We start from the raw sequence: 26993 nt of genomic DNA on the forward strand, positions 1-26993 counted from the left end.
TTATGCTGTGTATAAATGCTGATGGTATTTTTTCTTCAGTACTCCCAAGCTCCCTTTTACTTTTTTAAGATTCTGACATTTTAGAGAAACAAAACTAGTGGCCAAAATGGCCCAGACTGATTTTTGTGTCTGGCATCTTCTTCATAGGGATCTGTGTAATTAAATTCCACTTAATGATTGATACCTTCTCTCTCTGATATGCAGAAGTCTCCCAGGAGGTAGCCCCAGAGGACTGGGAAGAGGTGAAGCTGTCCACCATTGAGCTTTCCATTGCAACTCGGAACAGACAGCTTGATCTAACAGTAAGACCATAAAATAATTGGATTCCAGGTGCTGCCTGCCCACAGAGTTTTCCTGTCTTGCTAAACTCCCATTCTTGGGTCTATTTAAACATTTACTACCTCATGCAAGAATAGGTCCATGATTGAATCCAGGGATGCACAAGTTTCAAAGCCAGTGTAAATGCACTGAAGACCAGTGTAAAACTGGGATGCAGTGGGATCACAAAGAATTGGTGCAAGGTTTCAGTAGCCATAGAGAAATTTTTAGGATTGCCCATGAGTAAACAAAGCACCAAGAAGCATTCCTTTCCCTCTTTACCTATGTGAGAATGATTCTCTTTTATCAGCTGCTGCTAGGAGGAGGCCGAGCCTGAGTGTCTGGCTGGGATTTTTGATTTTTCTCTCGTTTTTTATGCTTGCAGAGTGGAGTTAAAAATAATTGGTACCAGGGAAAGGACAGGGGCTACATTGATTTGAAGGAAAGAAAGTGCAGGTGGTTGAAAGAATAGAAGCAAGGCAGCAAAGGAACTGTTCCTGTCATAACCTTCTTAGCATGTTCATGCTATTCATTCACTGTTTTAGAGCCTGTTTTTGGCTTATGCCTGTGTTTTGGTGCAATTTTACTGCTGTGAAAGCTATTTGGATAGATGTCAGTCTTTAATTTTACAGGAAAATGCTAACACAATGATCCTATACCCGTGAGCTTCCCTTCATTTCCTCTTCAAGGCTGCAGGAAACCCTTGCCACTGTACCCAGCTTAACAGGAGGTGCTGAACTTACCGCAACATATTTCTTCCTTAGAATTTAGGGTCTTTAAGAACATGAAAATGTGAGTTATATTGGTATGTTACCTTGTGGGATCAGACCAAAAAAAGCCCAAGCAGGACAATATGTGTTCTCCTGGTTTCTCCTGAGAACATACCACATGAACTTTAGTTTCTTTTTCATCGCGGTTTATGATTTGGACCGTCAGTGTTCTAGTAATGGTAGAAGCTAGACAGAGACTAGTATTTGGGTATTTTTTTTAGTGGTTTCTAGGTGGCACTTGAACACAAGAGTTTTGGTTGTTGAACTGAATTGGAGCCAGTGATGTAAAGTACAAACAGACCTGCCAAGAACAGAAAAAGTATCTGATTGCTACAACCTAGCCCTTATGCTCTTTCTGTTTTTTTTGTTTGTCTCCCTTAGGCTTTCAAGATGCACTTTAATATTGGTTTTGAAAAGAAGGAACTGATGTAGGGTTCTCAGGTCTGTTGCATAGTCTAGAAAAATGGACAAGTTCATGTTAGACCAGTTGTACTTTCCTTTTTCGAGAGTTAGAATGATCTTGATGCTGCATCTCTTTTTCGACAAGTGTGGATCCCTTATTGCGTTAAAGTCCCTAAAGTTGAAATCACTGTCCCTGTATGCCTCAAAGCTGAACAGGTCTCTGGAATCAATGCCAGGCCATATCTGCTGACTGCTGCCAGCCACTCCTGTCTCTGTGTCTCACCTCAGATTCATGCAGAGGCTGCCCCATTGAAGAGAAGCTGATAAAGCCATACAGGTGCAGCTCAGGCAGTGCCTCTGCAGAACAGCAAAGAAATAAACCAAGTTACACTAATAGATGCATTTATTTTTACTTTTGTCATTTTGATTGCATCTGCGCTAGGACTTTTGCCAGGACAGAAATGTTAAAATAAAGAAAAAAAAATTTGCATCTTAATCAAAGTTGCTTTCCTGGAAAAAGCTGTACTGTATACTCATTTTAAGGGCAGGCTGTAAATGGGAAAGAAGCTAAATAAGGAGTTTCAAGGATTGTTATCAAGGACACTTTGATTTCCAATTCATATTGTTTAAAATTCCCTTACTGTGGTGTTTGGTGGCCAAATGTTGTATCATTGTACGATTGCTTAAATTCATGAAAGACCCATTGAACAGAAATTAAATAAGTGAACCTAAGAGATTTGCTATTGTCTTTAAATGTAACAAGAAGCCAAACCTGTGACTCATTGTTTTGCTTCTTGTGGTATTTATTGAATATTCATTAATGGGAAAATACTGTCTGTAATTTCTAATTAAAATCCCAAGTTACCATTTGAATAAAGCATGAAATGCAGAAATATATCTTCTGCCTCCTTTTGCGGGACAAAGGACTGGCCATTGTGTGAACATATTGCAGTATCATGGGTGTGGCATTTTCAAATGTTAACTGCTTGATTTCTGAATCCTTTTTTGCACAGCGCACTGAGGACTTCATGGACATTTGCATCGAAGCAGAGAGTGTCAGCAAAGGGCAGTTTGTTCACAGAGGGTGAGTATGGAAGGGCTGCAGAAAGGGGACAGGATCTCTGAAAAGTGGGCTGGTTTTCTCTCATGCTGTGCTGCAAAATTCAGAAGCAGAGGACTGCAAAGCATACCAGTCAGTACTGTTTCACAGGGACTAACACTTTGGTTCTTTAAAATTCTTACTCATCTTCTGTTTCTGTAAACAAGGCAGAACTCCAGAACCTGGAGTGTTGGTATTCAGAACCTGGAGTTCTTCCTAGATTCTGAGTTTGCTAAATCTTTAGTCTGTTCCCCTGTTGCTGTAAGTCACTACTGCTTGGATATTACTGAGTTTTATAGGCAACTATGCAGACTTACCCCAGAATCTCTTAGCCCTAGCTGCTCAGTGGATTGAGAGGTGGGTCACAGAGCTGGTATGTTTGTACTGCTGGTACCTGGGAATTCTTGAACTGTGATTAGACAGGCCCTCTTTGAAAAAAAGAGCTTCCTTGCCTCAGTAGCTCTTGTGAGAAATTAAGTCTGAGCTGGAAGAACTTTGGAAGATGTGAATTTAAACAGGGACTTTAAGCAAATGTCCTGCTTGTATGTAGAATAAGAAGGCTGCAGGTATGAAGAAGCAGCATGTGGAGAAACTGAGTGTTACTGCTTCGTTTGTGCTTGAGATGTTGTCTTGTGGTGTGCTTATTCCTCATGTTCTCACAAGACACAAATCAGAACTTTTCCAGCTCCTTCTTACAGTCCCACTCACAGATAACGTTGCGTGTTCAGTGCAGGTTTTACCAGCAACAGATTTTCCTGCTAAAGCCAAGGGAGCTCCTCTCCATATTACCTTTTTGCTTCCTGTTTTCTCAGTCTTCGAGCTCCCTCTAGTGAAATCAGTGGGTGGATTTCAGTGCAGTTTTACCTGCTTCTCATCACCCTAATAGTTCCTGCAAGATATTGTTTATGATACTAATGGTAACTCAGGCCCCTTATTTGAACATCCCAGGAGCCTCAGTGGGAACAGAATCTTCTGACCTATGCATACACTGTAAGTCAGGTTACCAGCTGCAGCTGCTTTTAAATTGCATGATCATGTGGACCATGGTTGATTGGGACTGATTTGTTTGCTTTGAATGCTACAGAGGGAAAGGAGGAGGCAGTTTTCCTTCTAGAAGCAAGAAGAATCTGTTCTCACAAAGGAGATGCTATTCTGGGTTCTCAAACACTTTGCTAGCAGAAGAATGTAGATGAGCTTGTGTGACTTGAGGGAGGCATATTCAAGTGTATTCCCATTGTAAATAATACCTCCTGTGCTGACTGGACCTCCTTCCTGCAGTAGTGTGGCACATTTTCTGACTGCACTTACAGTGTCGTGCAGAAAAAGCCTCTGAGGAGCATTACCATTGCCCTACTGTTGAGAGCTAATTAGAGGCAGTACTGAAAGCTTTGAGCTGTTCAAGCAAAGTTCAGAGAAACAAGCTCTTTTGATTAAATACTGCCAAAAAAGCCTGCAGGTAACAAAGAAAGACAAAGAGGAGTGTGGGGGGTGGGGGAGCAGTGGGAGGGGATGGTTAGTTGTACATAGGGGAGTCACAGCAGAAAAAAGGTGCACTGTTTTTTCAAGGCAGAATCAGGGTGTTCAGAGGTCCCACTGTGCCTTTGCCAACTGGATTTGAGTTAAGCCCATTATCAGAGGCCCCCCATTGCCTAGCACCAACAGGGTTTGTCTTTGGAAATGTGTGAAACAGCTCTTTCTTTTTTCTTCTTTTTTAGTACATAGTTTAAATACCAGAATTTGGGGGGTTGAAAAAAGTTTTTAGGGGAAATACCTTATTGGTGCAGATATCAAGGGGTTTTTATATTGGAGAGGGCACTGATATGAGCTAACTGATGAGAACTGATGGGTCACACAGAGAAAACCACACATCCAGCAGGAAACTACCGCGGAGGCTCAGGGAGTGTGTGTGTGTCTGAGGAGGTGTGGGGGTGCATCATTGTGCTGGAGGGCAGCTGCTGCTGGATTTCACAGAAAGGAGGAGGTCATCCCAGGTGTATAAAAGTGCCCTCTGGCTGTGGATCAGATTTGTGTGAACAAGAGCATCCACAACAGCCACTGAGCTGATGTTTAGACAAGGTGGGGGAAGAAGAGTTGTTTACAATGGAGTGCTTACTAAGAAGTGCTGCAGGGAAGGAGAGCAGTCATGGAAAGTGTGGCATTAAGTTATTCACCTCCTGGTAGCCAGTTTAGATTCTGTATGTGAAAATATGGAGAGCTGTCACTCCAGGGAATGAGTACAGTTATCATTTACAATGCAGAAAACTGCGTTTTTTGTTAGAGATCTTACTCTGAATCATTTCACATTGGCAGCTTCTGGCTATGAAAATGAGGGTCCAGTTGTGTGTTACGTGTAGTAGGTGTTGTGGTTATCTCTCTGCCTGTATTTTTGTGGTTCAGCATAGAGTAGGTTGCAACAGTCAATGGAAACTTGCTGTTAGACTTCTGGTCTTGTTCCTATTTCACATTGCTGTCTGGTCTAGAATGAGGAGCAGAATCTAAGGGAAATGAATTATGATTTTCTTTATGCTGGACCACTAGAGGGGCAATCACTGCAAGTGCAGTTGTGTCTTATTTGCTTCTACCAGTGTTCTCCTTTGACTGATCTTTAATTCTATGTCTTGGCTCTTTTGAGTTTACCTTGACCCCACGATGAAGGCTTCATGTGCCTTCATTGACCAAAAATATCTGCTCACTCACCAGAGTATGCCTTGTATGTATTTAGTATCTAGGACCTTGTATGATAAACTCCAAGCAGGTTAAAATTTAAGTGGGGAATGTTGCTGCTTGTTTGTACAGCACTGTATAAACTGACTGTATTGCATGCCATCAAAGATTTATAATTTATATTGCTGGAGGATGTTTCATTCCCTCACAGTCACTCATCAATCTTTCAGTGTATACATATTTGATTAAAACCAAACTTTCCACAGTTAATATTGCTTCTGTCCTTCCCTGCCCTTTCCTTAGCTTTTCTTGATTTCATCTCATGTTTCAACCCTCTCTTCTCATATTCTTTCTCTGGGATTTTCTGTGACTTCAGAGTTGCTGCCTTCCTCAGGGCACAGAAGACTTGGTGTACAGGGAGATTCTGGCAAGCTTTTTTGTATGTTCTTTTCCTAGGCAATATTTAAATATATCCTTCTTTCATATCACTCTAGAAATGGAAATTTGGGGACAGCAGGCATTGCCTGTTAGAGAAATACCTGTGATAATTCTGCCATGCTTGAGAGTTCTGATATGTTAACACTGTAATTCTATGCAGTTCTCTTTGCTATTTGTGTGTTGCTGTCTGTCAGGAGAGGAGCCCCAACAGAGAGGTTGCTGCCTGGGGTGCAGTGTACCCTTTGCTGGTGGTCAGTCAGAAGGTTATGTGTGTGCTCAGTCAGGAGGCCAGAGGAAGGTCAGCACAGCCCAGAGCTTGTGCTCACTCTGCAGCAGCACTTGTGGGGAAAAGGAATCACAACTCACTGTTCTCTAACAGCTGAGCCAGTGACAGGACAGCAGCCTAAGCCTTGAAAAAGACCACGTGGTACTTGCAGCACCAGCTTCCCAAGACAGGAAACTGTATTCCATGTGCTCCCTTTTGACATCACCAGAAGTAGGAAGGAAAGCAGCACTTATCTAAGTAGAGTACATAAATAAGAATCTCATAGGCACCAGAAGAGAGAAACTGTCAAAACTGGATATGTTATGTGGAATGGATGAAATGATGAGGGTTTCTTCATGAGTGATAACACAAGCAGCTGATAAGAAATGTCGTGCTGATTGGTGTTGATATGAAGAATGTGGGTGGTTTTTTTTGTTGTTTTTAGATAGTAATTTAATGGTTCACAGTAACTATAATTCTGTCTTTTTTGGCTGAGGTTGTTTAGGTTGCTGGGAAGCTTAGGTGCATGAGATATCAGAAGATGGTAGTCATTGCAGGAAGTGCACAGTTCAGCATGGAAGTGAAGGGCACAAAACTGTGCTCAATGTTCAAATACATTCAAGTGAGCCTCAGAGCAGAAGCTGGTTAGAGGCTGTCAGTGCATTCTGATATGCATTGACTGCAGCAGAAGAGGGAAGGACTCTTCTAGTTTTTCACAGTTAAACCCACAAATACATATCTATATCTCCTCTAAGTTCACCAAATGCATAGTGATTTACCACAACAAAATGTCATCCCTGAAGAAGGCTGTTTCTGAAAGAAGCATGTCCTTACCTTACCTCTCTTTTGGTTTGGACAGAAGTCAAAAGATGCGTGATCCACACATGTGCCCTGAAGGGAGTCAGCACATCCAAGCCAGCAGATGCATCTTAAAACTTCCAGAGGTGAGAAGCTGAGAGAGCTGAAAAACTCTTTCACTTTGTTTCTTGTACCTGTTGATGCTGCACTTCAAGAAATCCCTACTCTAAATCTGGGAGATTGATTACAGTGCAAATGAGACACTCAGTTCCACAGCGCAGCCAATGAGTCCCTTGCCAGGACAGATACACTGCAGCTCCCCAAGTGGTCTGTAAACCTGAAGGGGGAGCTTTGTTCTGCTGGGAAATAATGGCAGATCTTTTATGAAGACAGTCATGGTGGTTAAAGGGTCTCTTACTTGAGTGCATTGCGTACAAATGAGAAGTTCCACTTGAACCTGAGGAAAAATTACTGTGCAGATAAGCACTGGAACAGACTGCACAGAGAGGTTATGGAGTCTCCCTCACTGGAGATATGAATCATCTGGATACAATCCTGTGCAATGTGCTCTGGGATGACCCTGCTTGAACAGGGAGGTTGGACCAGATGATCCACTGTTGATTCCAACACACCCATTCTGTGATATGCTGTGATACGCGGATCTTCTCCTTAGCATTGAGTATGTGTATATTTTGCCCTAGAAGGCATTGTGCTGTAGAGAAGAAGATAAATATTAGAGACAAAAGAGGGTAAGACAGGACAGAGGAGCTGAGATTGGTACAAGGAAATGCCTCAAAACTTTGAAATGATGAAACAGAAAAAAGACAAAGCTCTGTCTGACTGTGTAATTTAGATGTGTCTTTTTCTGCCTCTGAGCTGTTATTGCAGCCCTGGGAGGACAGTTTCTTGTTTTTACAAGGACATGAAATCAATCTTATAGATAATTTCTGTCTTCAAGTGATCTATCATTTGGCAAAATAATTCCATATTAAGGAAGAAGGAATGTGTTGAAAGGCAAAAAAATCTGTTGCTACCAAGTGAAAATCATGAATTATGATGTCATGATTAACCAGCATCCTAATACTTCCACTGAATTCAGATCATGGCAGATTTGTGATTCTGAAAGAATACTCTGCAGTGCTGGGCTAAGTACAGCTGGGCCATAAGTAAGGGTTGTGGTATAAAATCAGCTGTTGATACTGCAGCTGCTGCTAAGATCTTCAGAACATGGGTGCATGGTACAGAGCAGTGCTGTTCGACTCCATGGCCCAGCTCCAGTGAAGGAACTGGAAGCAGCCCAGATGAGTCTCACCAGCTTATGTTGTTGGAGGTGGGTTGCTTTGCTGTACCTCTGACTGCCAGAACTTGCACCAGTTCCTCTAGTCTGTGCTGCTCTGGTGTCCCAGTTTCCTTGGAGTTGGTTTGAATACCCACATAGTGCAGCCCTCCCGTGAGTCAAGGGCATGTAAAGCAGTCACTGAAGTTGTTTTTAGGTAAAGTCAGCCTGCCATTTTGATGAATGCTTTTAATCACATGGTGACTTTATCAGCATTAAACGCTTGAGAAAATTCTACTTCTGAGTAATTCCTGGCCAGTAAATTACTTTGCATCTCATGTTTCAGATCAATATAGTAAAACAATGCTGAAAGGGGTTTGTAACATGGATTTAATGGAAGTTACTTAACAGGCATTTCTGCAGATTAGTTTATGTCACCACTGGCAGCCCCAAGATCTAAGTGCACATAATTGTAGTTCCAATAGCAAAGAATCCTTCAGTGTAAACAATGTGGGTCATTAGACCTTCCTAGCACTTAATTATCACTAATTAGTAACTAAGTGAGGTAACACCTTATGCACCAGATTCTTAATACATTCTGTGCTTTGAAGGATAGGTCTCCTTGTATTGTGGAGAGGAAATGGGCTGGAAGGCAGAGGCAGGGGATCATCTTGGTTGAGAGTGAGCTAAGTATGCAACTGTATTTTATTAGTAAAATCAGCATTACAGCCTTGCCAAAATAATGTTTGATGTTTAACTGTTATCTGCACACAGGGCACTGAGGGATCCTTTGGCATTGATAATGAGGAGTATGAAGCTATGCCTGTGGAGGTGAAGCTCTTACCCCGCAAACTCCGGTTCTTCTGCGATCCCAGAATGAGACAGCAGATGCTGCAGGCAGCAGTACAATGAGAATTCATGGCAGAGGGGCCAGTGTTCACCAGTCTTACTAGGGTCTTTTCAGGGCACATGAGACCTAACTAACTTGATTAACCCCACGAGACTAACAAGCCTTTTGGCTGTTTTTATGTGCAAGGTACTTCCATTGGAAGTGTATGATTTGACTGGTCTCAAAGGGGTTAAAAATGCAAATGAAAATTCTGAAAAATGCGTGTTAACTTGATGGCATCGTTTTTTCCCCCTCCCTTAAGAAGTCATCATTGTTCCATTTACAGCACTACAGGCTGAGTGCTGTATGCCAGATGCTACTGCTGTAATGCAATTGTATATTAAAGTAAAACTTAAGTATACTTGTCCTTGCGTTCTGAGTTTAGATTTACTTACCCACATAAAAATCTTGCAAAACCTGAGATCGTGGGGAAAAAAAATTGTGGGGGAGTAATGCTAAGAAATTCTATGAAATATTGGAATTGCCACATTAAAACAGATGGTTGGTTATCTACTCCGTCACAAAATAAACTGGAGATTGGTGATACAAAGCTTTGGAGCAAGTTTAAAAATTCCCCATATGTATCTGGATAAGATATCTGTGTTAATTTTTTTCATCTTGCCAGATTCAACAGCACAGGGTTCCAGTAATTATATAGTAGAAATGTATTCCTTTGATCAATTTAGGTATATTGCACAGAAGCAAATTGGAAAACATCATTGACCCAAAGCTGTGGGAAGTACACTTGGAAAGACTCTTTAACAAGCTGAGTGAGTCTTTTTTTTGTAAGTATTCCTTTTATTCCTGCAGGAGTATTAATGCCAATAAGGACATCCAAATAATGTTTATTATTTATTGTGTCTGATTGCTCTTCTCTAATGTAAACAGTGCTCACCACTCCATATGCCACCTCCATCCCCTTGAGCCTCAGTGCCATAATTGCTTTTGTTGCTTTTATGAGCTTTTGTTTATAGCTTTGCTTTAATTGCTGAAAGGAAGTATTACTGACTTAGGCAAGCTTGTCTGTTGCCCTCATTCTGACTTGGAAATTCACATGATTCTGCCTTGCTTACTGGAAGAAAGAAAATTATCCTTATTTTTCTGATGGGATTGTCTGGAGTCAATGTGTAAGCTGTGGTCTAGTCTAAGTTCACTTGTTGATTCTCTGCTGTTATCAAAATACAGACATAAGTGAGCTGGCTTCCAGCAGCTCTGTCAAGGACTGAATCCTGGCAGCCTGTGCTCCAACAGCATCCTCTGCTGGAAACATCTTAAAGGAAAAATGCCTCAAAAGGGGAAGCAAAGTTGCATTCCTGCAAGATGCTGAAACCAAACTGAATGTTCTTCCCTGGACTACGCTTTGGAGAGACAAATTACCTAAACTATAGGTGATCTTTAAAGTCCCTTCCAGCCCTAGCTGTTCCATAACTCTTGACTGAGATCAAAGGGGGTAGAAGCCTGCTAGTTCCTTTTCATAGTTACGCTGGTGACAGGATCTGGTTTGTGCCGTCTTTTGATTTGCAGTAATGAGGAGTGCCCAGTGGAGCCCTGGGTCACTCTCCAAAGAGCATGGTGGTTGTGCTTTGCTCTTTTTGCTTGCCACAGAAACACCTGGGACATTGTGCTGCAGCCCCTGGCTCATTCAGAGTCAAGGGCAGTTCTCACCACTGGAGTTTTTCCTCAGGTTGATGTTTCTGTAATAAAATCAGCAATGTGTTTTTTCTCCAGTGGCCGGAAAGACAAGGCAGCAGCCATTTCAAAAAGGTAAGCTTTAATTGTATTAAAAAATACCCATGTTTTTAGTAAGCAGTTTCTCTACAGAGCCACAGGTCTATGGGAGCAACCACACATCTGCAAGATGCAAACAACATCAGAGCTGTTAGAATTACAACCAGCCTAAGTTGTAGCAAGGGGTGAGATGGTGAAAACTGGCTCCTTGTTCATCTGTACCATTTTACAGGGAAAATTACTAATTCTCTTCCATAGCTCCCATTGCAATGTGATTCTTTGCCTGAGGGTAACCAAGAGATCCCTTCAGAATTGGTATTGCTGATGCTGTTTTGAAGTTAAAGTACCAAGGATCATCTGAGACACAGGCTGGTATTTAAATACTCATATTGGCATAAGTTGAGTAACTTGTATAAATAGCATTCAAGTAATTTTCTCCTTCCTCTCAGTTCAGAGTTCTTCCAGTATATGGTAATTCTAGACCTCTGAATTGTGACATTCAGAGGAGAGGTGTGAGATAGGAACTACATAAAATAGGCAGGGGCTGAAACCCACTATGTACAGTGTTGGGAAAAGGACTCAGTTCTGTCTGACAGCAACACAAAAAACTTTCTTTGTACAAACTCCAAAACAGGAAGGAGGAGTAGAATCCTAGGTCCCACTCATGAACACATTTATCCTGGCTTCAACTTACAGTCCATTCAAGAAGGGCTTACAATACTGTAAGATAAATAAAAAGGAAGGATAACAATCTAATGATGGACCACCTCAAGGCACCTGTTTATTTTGATCACATTTAAACATTCTCATTTGAATGGCATGTTGCATTAACCAAGATCTAAAATCCTGGTTCACAGGCATTTAGTACCCTGTTTCAGACAGATCACACTGTTAAGTCTATACATTCCAGTCCCTCATAAAAGACATTTATGCTGTCTTTCCCCATAATCACTACACCACTAGTTTTGGGAAGATGGGAAGAAGACAGCAACTAACTTAGAAGTAATGGCCAGGATGAGAATTTGGGTTAGTGTGCATGCTTTGTACCTAGAATTTTGCTTTATGATAGAGTGCTCTTGCCCTGGTATTCCAGGAGCCACTGTCTTTCCACCTCCCAGAGTGAAGCATGCCTGTCCCTAGCATAGCCTGTGGCCAGGAGGGCCACAGCTACTCCCAGCCTTTTGCTCATTAATTTTGACAGGTGCTAAAATGGGGTATCACCATAACCCTGCTTTACTGAATAGCCTGTACAGGGAGCTACTTGAAAAGGTGATGGAATAAGGACGGTGGACAGGCAAGCTCAGCTCCTGTGACAGCCATGACCATTGGCTGTAAGATACACTGCAGTAAGTACCTTGTGTATGCTAGAAAAGACGGTAAGTAGCATGGCTGTAAGACAAATCTGAATTCTGATTCCATAAAGTGCCTTTCTTCTTAGTATCCATTATAGTTCTTTATTGGCTCTATGCAGCTTGGCCTAACCTTGCAGTGAGAAGACTCTTGGATGATTTAAATGTCTGGCATGGTGTTGCTTGTTCAGATTGAAAACTGAGCTTTTATGTCTCTCATAAGCTTTACCCTTTGATGCAGATAGTACAAGTAGTAATAATTCATTGCTTGATTACACATGTCTAGTGCAGCTTGAGTTAAGATGCAGTTAGGAAGCTCTTGTTCTCCTGGTTAAGTATGTACCAGCTGAGAACCTGCACTGGCTAATGAAGGACTTGTTTTGGAGAACACACTGAGGCACAGCATAGACCTGGTTACTGTAACCACCATTCAAACCTGGGCTCTGATCACAGCAAGTGACCAGAGACATTACACCCAAGAAACTGAAGGCACCACTGTAAAGGCAAAGTACTTCAAAGGGAGAAGAGAAATCAGCAATACCCTTATCTTAGGCACACTTTCCTCCCTCTTTTTCAAAACACGCCCAAGCAGATGGCTCCCAGCTGGTAGTATGCAACAAAGCACCAACTGAGTGCCTAGGAGGGGATTTTGAGTATCTGCATATAACTGTTTTAGCTTGAATAATCTCCTGGAAAGATAAGACTTAAACTGGTTCCACAGAACAGTCCTTCATGTCCCAGCTTATAACAATTTGTTTCTATTATGTACCCATTGCCCGCTTCTCTGGGACTTTTCACATGTGACAAAAATAAAAGCAGTGTCTTTTAGAAAAGGAGTGCAGGTGAAAGCACTTTTACAGCTAATCAAATAAGGAAGGGTTAGGAGAGGAAAGTCTTTTTCTGTTTTCTGTAGGACAACTTCTGACTTCTGTAGTAGCTGTCTGCCAAGAAAGACTTGTTAGGATGCAAAATTACAAGGAAGAACAAAATAGGCTGCAGCCATCCCACTGGATGTAGCACATAGATGCTACTTCTACAGTAATCTGTACTGTAGGTGCTTCACCCATGTTACTGCTGACAACTGAAGACCTAATTTCTGGAAAGTAGAGGTTTAGTAAATGTCAAATAGGAATTTCAGGAGCTTCTGCTTGGTGGGCTCTGGCAGTGCTGTCTACAGGACTTGTAAACAACATTGTGCTCTAAATGCAGGGTGTTAGAAAGCCTCTGGCTGTTGTGACTGTAAAATTTCAATGTTAACTCAAAGGTTTGTTTCTGTTTAGTTTAGCAAAAGAACTACTGACAAAGAGAATAGAAAGTCATTAACAACTGACCACAGCTAAACTATTTAGCAAACCTTCAAGAAAGTGAGCGGAGAAATTGCTAGAGACTACTAGTTTCAGTTCTGTTTTTTTTTCTTTTTATGTCTGAAGAAGTGACAGCAATACAAGGGCAGCTCAGCTGTACTTCCTCAGGGATCGTCACTACAGACAGCATGTTAAAACTGAAGTGGAAGTTAGAGAAAAAGTGTGCAGGTTGTTGGCCACTTTTATACTTCAGATGTCAATTTAATAATAAAGCTATTTCTAAAGGAAAAGAGATCAGTCTTTCCATTAAATGATACTCAGCTGTTCTTACCTCTTTCTACATATTTTTCCCCACCCTTCTAAGTATGATGATGCTACAATTGTTGTGAGCAACTGACAGTATGAACAACAGCATATTTCTCTACAAAAACATCCAAAGCCTTGAAAAAGCTGCCAGAGCAGTGAGTGCTCAGAGACAGGCAAATTGCAGGAGCAATTGCCTCCTCCCTTCCAGAGGGAGACAATCCACAGAGGGTATGCTTGGAGAACATTTGTTTCACCTGTTTCAAAAAGGTGCTTGCCTGCTTTTGTGTGGGTGAGATCTTAGTGGTTCAAGCTCTGTCTCATCCTATAAAATGCTAGGACAATCAGCTAGTACATCAGCTACAGTTTGAATTCCTACAATGCACAGAGAGCCTCCAAGGGTGCTGAAATCTGTAACTAGAAGCAGCAATTCATCAGCTATAGCCACAGTTCAGGAAGAACAGTAAGCTTAAAGCTGATACTGCTATTGGCTGAAGGATTTGGGGCAAAGCTGTATGTGACACCTAGAACCCACAGTACCATTCTTGGATTTTGCATGGCAAAGGGATTACTCTTTACTGGGGTAGCCTTTCTGGAAGTAATGACTAGTCAGTCCTTCAGGAACTGAATCCTGTTCTGTCCACAGCATAAGAAAATACCTGTTTCATCTGGTTCTGCAGCTCTGCCCAGAAAAAAAAGACTTGCTTTTAAACATTGCTCCTAGTAGCTGTGCCAGTTAAGAATACGAAACTCCAAGGGAACCTCCTGCAAACTTCAGTTGTTCCAGCTGAAAGGTAGTTCTCTGTCTCACATGGAAAGCAACAGGCAGTGCTGAAGGCTCAACAAAAGGAGGATTAGCAGACACAGTGCTAAAGCAAAGGAGCAACAAGTCCCATCAGCTACAAAGGAAGGGCTAGTGACACTAGTTAAAGCATACTTGTTCTACCCCTTCCAGCCCAGCACCATCCAAGCTGAGGCTGGAAAACAAAGTGACTGCAAAGTGGCTCAGTGGCGTTGGTCCCTGTTAAATGGGAGACCATCTTGCTGGTTTGAAGATTTTAAACCAAAGCAGCAGCTGTGATGCAACTAAAAACCAGAGGAGCTGGTGGGATGGATTGAGGAAGAGAGGGTGCTCTTCTCCAGCTATGTGATAGATAGATGCAGTCTCTCCAGTTTAGACCATCTCAGGTGCTGGAAGTGAAACCGTGCTGCTCCAGTAAGCAAAGTCATAAGATCCTGTAGCGTCCCCGATCCCAAACTTGCTTCTGCCATTTACAAGGAAGGGTGGCTTTACTCCAATTCACCTTCAAGATGGGTGAGGAGTGTTTAAAGGAGTCCTGGTTCTTATCGCTGGTTGAACTGTCCCCACCAATAAACTTGGTAGGAGCTATTTATGAGACTGGGCTGTGCTGAAGCCCTCTTCAGTCCCCAAGTGGAAGGGGGAGTTGTTAGGAGGATTTTCCAGCCAAGTCTGAAAGCTCAGTTATAGCATTTCACATTGGTTGTCATCAGACAAAGTGCTTTCCTGAAGTCATCAGCCTTCAGGTATCCAGGCTAGGCCAAAACCTAGCTATCACTGGCAACAGTGAGGTTTGGTGCAAAGGTGCCACTGGTCCTAGCTAGACAAAACGAAAAACACGAAAGGGAATGGGAGACAAAACCAAAAGGAACCCTAGAGCAGGTACTCACTGGGAAGTGGAGTGTGAGAAAATAAAATCACATTTTGTTTTAAAATTATAAATACTCTCCATATAAAGTTATTAAATAACTGTGGCTGTGGTGAGTTCCAGTGATCCTCCTAAGCAATGTCTGGTAGTCTTTAAAAAGTGATCTTTGCTCCCCATCTCTCTTGCCCTTGGTTTAAGTGCAGCAGGGGTTGTCAATGACTAGCATAACATCAATGCCATACACTTCCAGGAGGTCCATAAGGAAACTTCGATCCCCTTGGGGATCCAGGCCCATGCCTCGTGCGTGGTCGGCTGTCAGTGTCTTGTCCTGGCTGGCTGACACCTCCATCAGCGTCTGGAATATGCGGTTGTTCTGCTCCATGAAAAACCTACGGGGTAAAGTCAGGGAAAGCAATTGCATTGGACCTTCAAAAAGACAGTGCATTTACCAAACAGGCAGCAGAGCCCCAGAACTGCATTTAACCCCCTTCAGCCAGGGATCCCACTTTGTTAGGTGATGCTGTACTACTTTTCCATTCACTCTATGCGTGACTCAGAATAAACAAAGATAAAGCAGTAGCTTTTAATTGACAGTGGTGCTCCCAGCTGTGGGTGGCATTTCCCTCAGAAGAAGCCAGTTACCAGCTAAAGTGTGTTCTGTGGTCACCAAGCAGGTACATCACACCTACAGCTCCCATAATGTAAAGGAGGAAAGAATGTTCTCACCCATCTGATAAGCTCGTGGGTAAATAAATTCTCCATTACTGGTGCAGAGCACACTGGTGAGCGCTACTCCTTACCTGTTGTTTTCCTAGAAACACTCAAAGCTGTTCAGGAAGAGCTCTGGCTACACCTGTGAAGCTCAACAATCAGAGCTCTGCCCTGACAGCCCTTCACACAGTTTCATGCCATTTACTTCTCACCTGCTGCAGAGTGTGAATAGCAACAGGCAGTGAAGGGCTTCAGAGGTGGTAAACGTGTTATTTATCTAATTCTGTACCTCCTACTCTGCACCCAGTTCTGGTTCCTGTGATTGCCAGGTATGAAGTCAGCTACATCAGTGGGCCAGTCCTTCACATGCAGGTCATATCTCCACACTGTACCAACCCCCAGCATGGTACACTGCCTCTTTCCCACAAACATTGTGCTTTCCAGAGCCAAATGTTCTGGCAAGAAAAATCCTATGGTGCTTAGGTTTGCCAGGGCATTCTTACATCTCTAATTGTATTTTTAAAATTCACTTCTCCCTCCCAGCACATAAGCAACCCCAGTGGATACTGCATTTTGGCTTCTCAAAATGAAAGGAAAATGATCTGAAGAGGGAGAGAGCCAGTCTCTTTTTTGGAGCCCTAGAGGAAGAAACCTGACTATGGAATTATTTCAAACACACTGTTTCATAATATGCCAAACAGTGCAACACAAAATGAATGCAAGAGGCTCCCCAAAACTAGCAGTGTCCAACTAAGTATTAGAGGTAGCCACTCACAAGATGAAAAGGTCCTCTTCACAGGAGCTGCAATCTTCACCCACTTCTTGAGAATACATTAACATCTGCCTGAGAGAGGGAGACAGGTTAATTGCACACACCTACTGTGAACCTGAAAGCTTTATGAGATAACCAGAATCTTCAAGAGATTAGCTGAACCAGTGGGATATTTTGAAAATACTACAAGGAGGAAAGTACAAAGGAACAGGGTCTTCTTTATTCCATGTCTCCTATCAGGACCACCCAGGTGTCTGTGATTACCTTTGGTCATTGAGCCGTCGGTACTTCTCCTTGTCAGCATTGTTAATTTTCAGGAGTGGTTGCAGATGTTCGTGATGCGTCTTCACATTCTGGTTGTCCACATAGACATCATAGAGATCCCGCTTCTGCTCAAAGATCTTTTCTGTTGTACCTGCCAAAATCAGAGAAGATTTTCAGAGCAGCATGTTGCTTTCCCAGCAGACCAACTGTTCTCTCCTGCTTGCATAGTTAGTCATTCTATGCACAACCTATTTCTCATCAGTTCTATTCCACAGTCTGGTGTCTCAAGACATTTTGCAGCCTGAAGCTAAAAACATCATGCCTAATCCATCATACTTACAGGCCACATATGATACTTCTGTCTCCAGCATTTCTATGTCTGCCACATTCACATAGAAGAATGGTTTGGACTCTGGGACAGTTCCTCCAAGACCAGGCAGAGAAACATTTGCAAGGCAACAGCAGCAATACACTGTGGACAAGAGAAGGACATCCTGAGATGCTTTTGGTTGCCCTCATGGGCACTCTGAACCCCACTTGCCCAGTTCTCCCACAGGCCTCTATGAAAACAATGGTCAGAGCTCTGAAATGCCCTTGAACACCAGAACTTCTCAAGTGATGACATCCTGTTTTGCATAGGAAATAATCAGTTCTCCCATAGGAATCCAACATTCTAGAATCCACAAATTCAGTCAGTGCTCTTATTGTCCTGTGCTGACAGGAACTGAGTTTGACAGTGCCAGATGTGTCCTTACTCACGAGGCCTGAAGAAAAGCATTTGGTAGGAAACGTGTAAATGCAGACTGAGCGGTATCTTCACAAAGCACGGTCAGAATGGATTTTGAAGACCTGCCTGATGTCTTTCCCCTTAGTACTCATGGGCATTTCTGCAATGCTTCAGCCTACTAGATTGGAGCTCTGCAGTGTCCCTGGAAACATACCTCTATAGCAGACAACTCCAACTGGGGGTGGTGAAAATATCAGTATGCGCTTGCGCAGCAGGGCAAACTTCCAGAGGACGAGGATCTGCTCACCGAAGAATTTGATGAACTGAGACATACAGCCAGCAGGGTGTGTGATCTGCAGGTGGAGCGAAAGGGAAGAAAACAGCTCAGAGGTGAAACAGGGACACATGCACAGATGCTAAGTCTAAATGTGGGAGCAAGACCAGCACGCAGCTTGCAACGGTCCAAGAAACAAAATCTTATCTAAAGCAGCCTACAAAGCGGAGGAGTGACTGCTTACATAAAGGAGTATGAGGCACCAGCAAGGAGCAGCAGCCCTTTGCCCATTCCTGCAGGCTTCAGGCACCTGCCTCACCTTCATCTCTGGGTACATGTATCTGTGGATGGAAGGCAGCCAGTGGACAGGTTGCTGAGAGCTGGGGGTGCCCTTGCTATCAGGGAGAACTCCTTTCTTGTCATCATAGAATGCCTCTAGATGGGAGTAGTGCCCTGGCATCTCCAGCTGGTGTCTGGAAAAGAAAGGAAAAAAGGAGAGATTTGTAGTGTCTCCAGACTATTTGTTTAGTGCCTCGCCCCCAGCAAACACCTGCTCTCCCAGCTAAAAGGGATCCTGGGTGCCTCAGTTGCACAGACTCTCATCCAGGAGGGCTGAACAAACATGAGGACTACCAGCTCTCAGTGCAGCCAGAGAATGCACATGGGACTGACACAGACAGCAACCTGGGGTGTGCATAGTACTGGTCCTGTTTTAAATACACTCAGCAAGGAACAGTTTTCTTTTCTACCATCACCATTTTCACTGCTGGATCCACTCAACACAACTGAAGCACACAGCTAGCCAGGATCACCATTACACAATTAGAAGCCTTTTGTAAGCACCTAGTAAAATGGTTTTCAGAAGGTGAAAAGGGAAACTTCTTGTTCTCTCAACTCTCCCTGTGACACTTATGTCTGCCACAATAACTAGGGTTTGGGTAGCATTTAACTAGACTGTTAGGAAGGAACAGACTGCTGCTAATCAGTTCCTTGTCTCCTTCACACTGTGAACCTGTAATACTTCTTGGAGAAATAGCCAGTCAAGGAAATCACAGCAGAGCATTGCCACTGAATTCTCACTTGCCTAAAACTGCTTTCCGTAGAAGGAATATTACCTCTCCCAGGTGAGGAATGGCCAGGCTCATTCCCAAGGGAACTTACCTGACCTGGTTCTCCAGGAAGTGCATGTACCTATACAGCAGTGTGTAGGAAGGGGAGAGGATGCCCACGGACTTCATGCGGGCACCACGCTCTAACTCGCTCTCCACAGGCATGTTGGCAAAGCAGGCCAGGCCAAAACAGAGCCCTTTCCGGAAATAACTGGAGACAAAGGTTTGACAGAAGGGTTAATGTTAAAAAGAGGAAAGAAGGAGAAATAAAGGTAACTGAGTGTTAAATTACTGATTTGGGAACATATTTTCTTCTCTAAAGAACTCCCTGAAATCCCACCCTGCTAGCTGAAGGGCTGAGGACAGGCCTTGGATGCTCCAGTCTTCTCAGTAGCAAGACAAAATGTTTTAGGGAAGAGTTCCCAGGAGTTCCCACTAAAGCCCTTACCAGCCATGTCACAGGCCAGTAAGGAATGCAAATAAATAACTTGGAAGGAAGACCAACAGAATGCATGATTCAGTCAGTGCAGAGCCCTTCCTCCAAGGAGGAAGCCTGCAGTGAGTGCAGTTCTGAGTACAGTACAGCTACCTGGTCATATTTTAGGTGCCAGCATGTTGAAGCACACTCTGATTATCTGACTGCAAGGGTTCAGTTCACATGCCTTTAAGAAAGTAACTGTTATTCCTGACCAAAAGGAATTGTGACAATGCAGTTCATTGCAAAACATTGCTGCATTGCAACACTGGGTTAGCAGAATGCAGAAAATTCCTCTCTTATGTGTTTCCACTGAAGGAGCTAGCAAAGAAGAAAGTGAGCGAGACCTCTTCATAACATTTAAAGGAACCAAAAGCCCTGGCAGGGTTAAGAACATTTTTCCTAGTCCTGTTGCTGCAAAATCCTTCCCATTTCAGTTCTGCCGTTCCTTGCCCTTCACCCTAGGCCTCTGCTGACAGTCTCAATAGTGGCAGTGCAGATCATTTGTCCAGTAAATTAAAATTAAAATTTGCACACCAGTGAGAAGCTGGCCTGCCCCAGTTGGCTTCCATAGGCAAAGCAGTCATACAGCAGATCCCTGCAGGTAGCTAGTACTTACTATGATACTGAAAGTGTCTGAAAAGTATCTTTGACTCAGGTAGAAAGTTTAGCAAGCAAGTTTCTGCAGGACCCTAGCTTCTTAGATGGCACTTTTCTTGCATGTTCTGAATTAAGAGCTGGTGGTGTAGATGCACAGCTGAGAAAGGAAGAAGTAATACAGCTCAGATGTACTCACATGAAATCTGACTGGATTTTGTGGGACCCACTTGCCATGGATTTGAATTCCACACCTTCCAAATCTATATCTTGAGGTAAACACCATTCCACCATGTTGCCTGCAGAGAAGCATATTAATTTGGGTAAGCTTGAATACAGTACTCGTTTCTAAAATACATACATCATCAACAGCAAGTTGCTGCTTTTCTAACTCTGGGACACCTCTAACAGTGCCCTAACACAACTCCTAAACTCCTAAATTGTCACAGACAGTAGGTGACATACAGTATTTCACATATCTCTTGCCAGTGTTACTTGTTGTAGCACAACACACAGACACTTCAGGACATTTCTGAAGCTAGTGCTATTTTGTGGGTTTATTCTTGATAAGCTTAGTCACAGAGCAGCTATGATTTTACCTGATGGTGGATAAACTTCGGTCTACACAAGTATCCATCCCATACCGAAAGAACCAAAGGACAGACTGTTGCTCTTTAGGATGAGTTTCTAGGATAGCTCACACCACCACCAATATTGTTCTTTGCCTGTGCTCGGCAGGCCTGGTCAAACAGAAACCCCTAAGCCATCATCCAAGTCATCACTTCTTCCCTGAAATCTCTCCTATTTTCTTTAGTAAAGGAGGTGTTAGCTGAAGCTTTGTATGGAGGCTGAGGTGATCCAAGTACTGCAATGTGTTTGTGTATGCTAGAATAGCCAACAAAAAAAGTACATAAATTACAAGCTAGATCAAGATCAGCAAACATCTGTCACCTACCAACCCAGCCACAAAGAAAGCAGTTGTTCAGGGGAAAAGGCCACCTGAGGAGCTTGATCCTGGAACAGATGATATCAGAGAAGTCACAAAATGTCCCTAAAGCAAATGAGGTCCAGCAAGTTTACCATGGACCAAAAAAAGGGGTGATTTCTCTTACTTTCCCATGCCAGCACTTCAGAGCCCAACCTGCTCACCTGGACATTCCCACTGCACTGAGATGTGCTCCAGATTTACCCACCAAATTTCTGTTCTCTGTCAGTCTGCCCACAGCATTTGGAGTCATGTGGCTTAGTTTTAAAAATGAGACAAAAAACCACAAAATTCTTCATGATAATGCAATGGCAGATGCAGCACAAAGGTGCTTCCTACTGGTTCACTCCTTCCCCTGCTCTTTGGGGTGAGCATTCCAGCTGTGCTTGCATGGACAGCGTACATTTGGAAGGGCCTTACACTCAGCCAAGACTTTTGGAGATATTTAAATCTAAGGCCTCATTTCTGAAGCCTGTCTTTTGTCTCATTACTCATACTGCACAAGTATATGCCTGCACAGGAATAGGGCTTAGCTACTGACATTTAAATAGGCTATTTTTCTTCTCACATAGATGCTGTATTCAGTAGACCTCCCCCAGCCCTGCCTGGCAAGGACTTCAAATAAAACCAGCAGCGTTAGGCACGGCAACAGGAGAAGTTGCGCATCCAAGTGCCCGCTTGCAGTGCACCAGCAGACCTCTCCCGCAGAGCCGGGCTGGCTGGGGAGCAGCGGCAGCCTCGTGACCCCGAGCACAGCCCTGTGCAGTCACACAGAAACCACAGAGCTCTGCTGTGCAGTGCCTTGGCCTCTGAGGCGTGTGAAAGGCTGGCACAGGGAGCCAGTGACATCATGGCAGCCCGCGCGCTCCCCTGGAGGGCTCGCAGATTATATATAGATGGTGGCTTTTGTTGTTTGGGGTTTGTCTGTGCCTGTTTGGTTTGCTCTTTAAAGGCGCAAGACCATTTCTTGAAAGTGTGCAGAAGTCAACTCCTGAGACTGTTGCCTCATAACCACGAAATTGTGGTTAAGGCCAGATGTGCTTTTAAGCCTTGCCTCACAGAGCATCTCCTATTGGTCATTACCTGTAGATTAACAGATCGATAGGCCAGAGTGCCGTCAAGAGCAAAGGAAGATTGGCTTTGCTCAGGTTAGTCACAAACACTGCCAGGTGTCACAGCCACTGCAGAGGTGGGACATGAGGGGGACATGGCTCAAACAATGCCTGTTCTGTAGCAGCAATAAGGAAAGGATGCCTTGAAACAGATCTTTACCCAGCATGTGACCTCAGAACCAGCTCACCTATCATGTAGCTATTTTTTTTTTCTGGGATCTGTCAGGAGCAACCTGCACCTGTGCTCCTGGCTGTTCCTCACGCCACCGTGCCCTACGAACACACGAGCGACGTGGCAGTCAGAGAACAAACGCGGAGATTAAAAAGTAGGCAAGTCGGTCTGGCGAAACAGGAGAGCAAACAAAGGAGAGACTTCACCCAGATGAGATATGACTGCCAGCCTGCCTGAGAGACCAGAGGAGGGAGGAGGAAGCAGTGTTGTAGGAAAACAGGAAGCATTGCCCTTCCCCATGGAGAAAGCGGCTCTCGTGCACACAGGAAACTTTCCAAGTGAGAGTCACCCAGCATTAGAGAGCAGGCTAGTGATTTTGCTGAGAGTCAGATCTGCATATGTGATCTCCTGGAAGCAATCTCCCACGTTCAGGTCAGGTCTGAGCCAGCACTCATTTTCTAGTGTGCAAAGTTAAGGATGTTCTTCCTCTTTCCCTTGTATTTTCTTTCCACTGGATTTTCACATCCCCACAAAGAAGACATTGGTACCAGCATTTGGGGGTCATCACCTGGCCCTCCTCACTATCAGATGTTTCCCAAGGGCTTTAGGGTCCCCAGCTGTGCAATGCTACCATGTTGTGCTAGGACAGGAGAAGCATAAAGTGTAACCTAAACATCTACACTTGCTCTGTTTCCTCCGTGGAAGAAATGTGGGACAGAAAACCAGAATATTTTGTGTACTGGTGCAAAACACCTTACTTTCCTCTCTTCTCTCCTTGTCTCTCTCCATTACTTACCGACCCTTTCAGCTAACAGACTGTGTGGGACCTCCACAAGGGTGATTGTTATCAGCTGCCCCAGAGCAGCAGTAAAGAGAGCTCCTTCTCAAGGGCCACAGGGTTCATTCACCATGCTGCAGGTGAGGACAGCAGCGATACAGGAGCTGCCTCTGGCTCTTACGTCAGTCACTCACGGGTGTTGACAGTCACAGGGACACCGGAACTGTAACAGTGACCTGGCAACCCCATAACCTACCTTTGGAAACTCATGGCTGCCACTGCTGTACACTGAGCTCCTCTGCTTCAAGCCCTTCTAAATTTAGGAGGGAAGCTGTTACATTCTTTATTAACACAGTTGCCACTTCATCCATCTACAGTAAAACCTCTCTTGCCCACCTACTTGCCTGTAGTTGAGCAGACATTACTTGGCATAACCACCTGCACAGCCACCAGTAGAAATCTGGCTGTTCCTGTGCCTCAGCAAGCTGTTAGAGGTGGTCTGCTGTGCTTTTTGTGGGCAGGATCAAGCAGGTTTCCGGCTCAGACACTAACTGGATGATTTCCTTTAAGTCATACACAAAGACCAGACACTCCCACAAACAGTACAGAAGTCCTTCACACTATCTGATGTGGTTGACCAATAATTACCATACTCTCTTTTTGACTCTAGCAAGTTCACACCACTGCAACTTCATGATCTTTTTCCAAGTCCACACCCTCTGTAGGGCACTTTTCTCCTCAGCTGTAAAGCTGAAATTTGCTGGTATATTGCTCACAGTCCTATCATCATGCTGAGTAGCAGCAGGAGGCTGAATCTTCCTGGACCTGACAGACTACTTCAAGGCTGATGACACCCAGCATTAACTGCACATCAGATGTGAGAAGAGCTGTTTCCCAACTTTCCCTGGAGTTCATTCAAAGCAACAGCTGGTTCAGAAAAACTCCTGAGAAAGTTCATCTTTCTGCCAGCTCTCAAGAAAATCTCACAATGTCATAGAAGGCATATGCTGTCGGATTGAAAGACAACCTGCTGTTGCTGCAGTCATCCAGACTCTTTCATGTTTTGGAATACTTAGGAGAAACACCTCCATTTTCCGTCTCCTGGTGGAAAGATGACATCCAATCTCATTTCAGATTTTTATGAGTGAAGAGCCTCTCACCTCTAGGCTGAATACACTTCTCTCTGGTGCAGTATGAAAGGGTAACTTCTCAAAAGCCCTTGGGTGTTTTGGGACACAGCAGCCATGCTGACAGTGGGCATTGCTGACAGCACATCACACCAGGGGCTACACTCTGTTCACTACTTAGGATTTTCAGTTCAAGACCAGCATCCAACCTTCACTACCAAGGCCCTCTTGTGAGCATGATGGCAGGTACTTTCCCTTCCCACTGAACCAATCTCACTGTGCTTTACAGACCTCTTTACTGTCCCTAGTACTTTTGCCGTGGATCTGTGAAGGAAGTGCCTGTCTAGAGAAGAAAAAGAAGCTCGCTCTCACATCTGGATGCAAATGGGCTCCTGAATATCTCCTTCTTGCCTTTGAACCCTAGGTCGGTGCCTGGCAGCCAAAAGACCCAACAGTGTGTCTCAGGACACCAGGCTCCTCTGCACAGTAGTACCTGTGTTCACAGGGGCAAGGCGGGTGCTAACTTCATATCTCTGTCCTAACATCCTGTTTTGTGGATACTGTGGGAGCAGCAGGATTGGAAAACAAAGTTAAGACATTTTCTGAAATGCTGATTTACAGGTTTGAAATTAATAACCTCTGTCAGGAGTGATACAACACCACAGTCCAACAGCACTGAGAGAGATTGATAAGGCAGTGAGAAGTGGAAAATACATTCCCTTGCCCCTCTCCTCTACCCTCCTGGATCGCAGCACTCCTTCAAAGCACTAGTCCCAGAGATCCCACCAGAGGCCAGACTCCAAACACATTGGTCACCAAGAAATACACAGCTGCTGCTGCTGCTGCTGGTGATCATGCCCTGCGAGCCTGCCGGATTTACGCCTGCCACAAACGCCATCCATCACCGATAGCTGCGGGCAGGTCTGCGCCACTCCACGGAGACAGAAGGATGCTCTCAAGATGCTGCTAACAGGTTGGTGCCCTCCAGGCAGCGCTGGGCAGAGGCTCGGCCTAAGTCTGTGCGGGGCACAGGGGATACCCCAGCGCCACCCACAAACTCTCTGTGCCGTGACCCGCTGTGGGGAAGACGTACACCCATCCCTCTCTCTCCTCGGAGCGGCACCAACCGCGGCGCCTTCCTCCCGCCAGAACTTCTTCCAGGCGGGATGGAGACCAAAAGCAATCCCCCTGGCGCTCCGTTTTCGGCAAACGCCCACGGCATTTACCCACGGCCCGCGGTCCCGACACCGGCAGCCGCGTTCCCCCGTGGGGCCAGAGGGCAGCCCGGCCCCGCGTCCGGCAACGCTGCCCCAGCGCGGCGGGAGGAGCGGTCCCTGGGAGGCGGGATGCGGGGGGAGCGCTCCCCAAGGGATGCCCAGTCCCGCATCCATCTTACTCCCGCGGCACCGGGAGCCCCAGGCCCGGCCCCCGCTCCCCGGCCCGCCCGCCCCCGGCGCCGCTCACCCGTGCGGGGGTCGAAGGTGACCACGAAGACGGCCACGATCTGGTCCTCCTCCGCCTCGGCCCGCGGCGGCCCCGCCGCCTCCGCCGGCCCCTCGCCGTCCCACGGAGCCGCGCTCCAGCCGCCGCCGAGCCGCCGCCCGCCGCTGCCGCTGCCGCCCGGCTCGGCCGCGGGCGGCGGCGCCGACACGGCGGGGCCCTCGGCCCAGAACAGCAGCGGCGCCTCGTCCGAGCGCTCCACCATGGCCGGGCCGAGCCGAGCGGAGCTGAACCGGGCCGAGCCGAGCTGAACCGGGCCGAGCGGGACAGAGATGAGCCGGGCCGAGCCGAGCCGAGCCGAGCTGGGCACAGATGAGCCGAGCCGGGCCGAGCGGAGCGGAGCCGAGATGAGCCGGGCCGAGCTGAACCGAGCCGAGCGGGGCAGAGGCGAGCCGGGCCGAGCGGAGCGGAGCCGAGCGCAGCCGCACCCCCCGCGCCGCACCGGCGGGGGGCGGGAAGCGAGGGGCGGGAGCACGGGGGTGTCACCGGCGGGGCGGGGCCGGGGCCGCCCGGGGCAGCCGGCGGAGATCCCGGCCCCGAGCTCTCCGCTGCCGGCTCCTGGAGGAGCGCAGTTCGCCTGGCCGTGCTTCACCTCCTCGCGCAGCGCAGAGCCGGCTGCCCGCCTTCTGTCCCCCCCGGGCTGTGACCCCGGTACCGAGCAGCTGCCTCCCCCAGCCCCGTTAAAGCCATCCTGCCGGGAAAGCCACGGGAACTGGGCAGACAAGCCTCAGGACCAGCAACGGGGCAGGCTCGCACCCTCCCCCCGCCCCAAATGGCTGTGGTGAAAGGTTCGAACCACAAATCTGAGAGTCAGGGATACTGATCCAGTACGCACTGATGTGTGTGTGTATGTGTGTGTGTGTGTGTGTGTGTGTGTATGTATATACACATACACGTACATATATACACACACATACACGTATACATATATATATATTATATGTACGTATATACATATACAGTATATGTATATTCATACATATACACATATATACATATAAATAAATTTTATATATACATAAATATATATATACATATATATATGTGTGTGTATATACATATACACGTACGTATGTGCTGCAGAGGGTTGTGAAACAGTTTTGGGCGGAACAAGCAGAAT

The 26993-nt window shown here is 45.3% G+C and overlaps 2 protein-coding genes across 3 annotated transcripts in view; one reads left to right on the forward strand and one right to left on the reverse strand.

The window, feature by feature from the left end:
• Window positions 1–9280, forward strand: part of LOC131592191 (acylglycerol kinase, mitochondrial-like) — a 35332-nt gene extending 26052 nt beyond the window's left edge. For both annotated transcript variants that reach the window (XM_058863530.1, XM_058863531.1), the window contains 4 exons: window positions 205–302; window positions 2504–2574; window positions 6816–6900; window positions 8805–9280. In XM_058863530.1, coding sequence (XP_058719513.1) covers window positions 205–302; window positions 2504–2574; window positions 6816–6900; window positions 8805–8942 — 392 coding nt within the window. In that variant the 3' untranslated portion in view covers window positions 8943–9280. The remainder of the gene's footprint in view (window positions 1–204; window positions 303–2503; window positions 2575–6815; window positions 6901–8804) is intronic.
• A 5483-nt stretch (window positions 9281–14763) lies between these two features.
• LOC131591776 (DENN domain-containing protein 11-like) lies at window positions 14764–26130 on the reverse strand. Its single transcript, XM_058862819.1, has 9 exons — window positions 25838–26130; window positions 20399–20498; window positions 19180–19338; window positions 18338–18491; window positions 17959–18097; window positions 17358–17489; window positions 17018–17168; window positions 16757–16825; window positions 14764–15659 (listed from the first exon to the last, which is right to left on the reverse strand). The coding sequence occupies exons 1-9, from the start codon at window positions 26076–26078 to the stop codon at window positions 15464–15466; spliced, it is 1341 nt and encodes a 446-aa protein (XP_058718802.1). The 5' UTR covers window positions 26079–26130; the 3' UTR covers window positions 14764–15463.
• Between the last annotated feature and the right edge of the window lie 863 nt (window positions 26131–26993).

The sequence above is a fragment of the Poecile atricapillus genome, chromosome W (genome assembly GCF_030490865.1).
Source record: "Poecile atricapillus isolate bPoeAtr1 chromosome W, bPoeAtr1.hap1, whole genome shotgun sequence".
In the NCBI taxonomy this organism is placed as follows: domain Eukaryota; kingdom Metazoa; phylum Chordata; class Aves; order Passeriformes; family Paridae; genus Poecile; species Poecile atricapillus.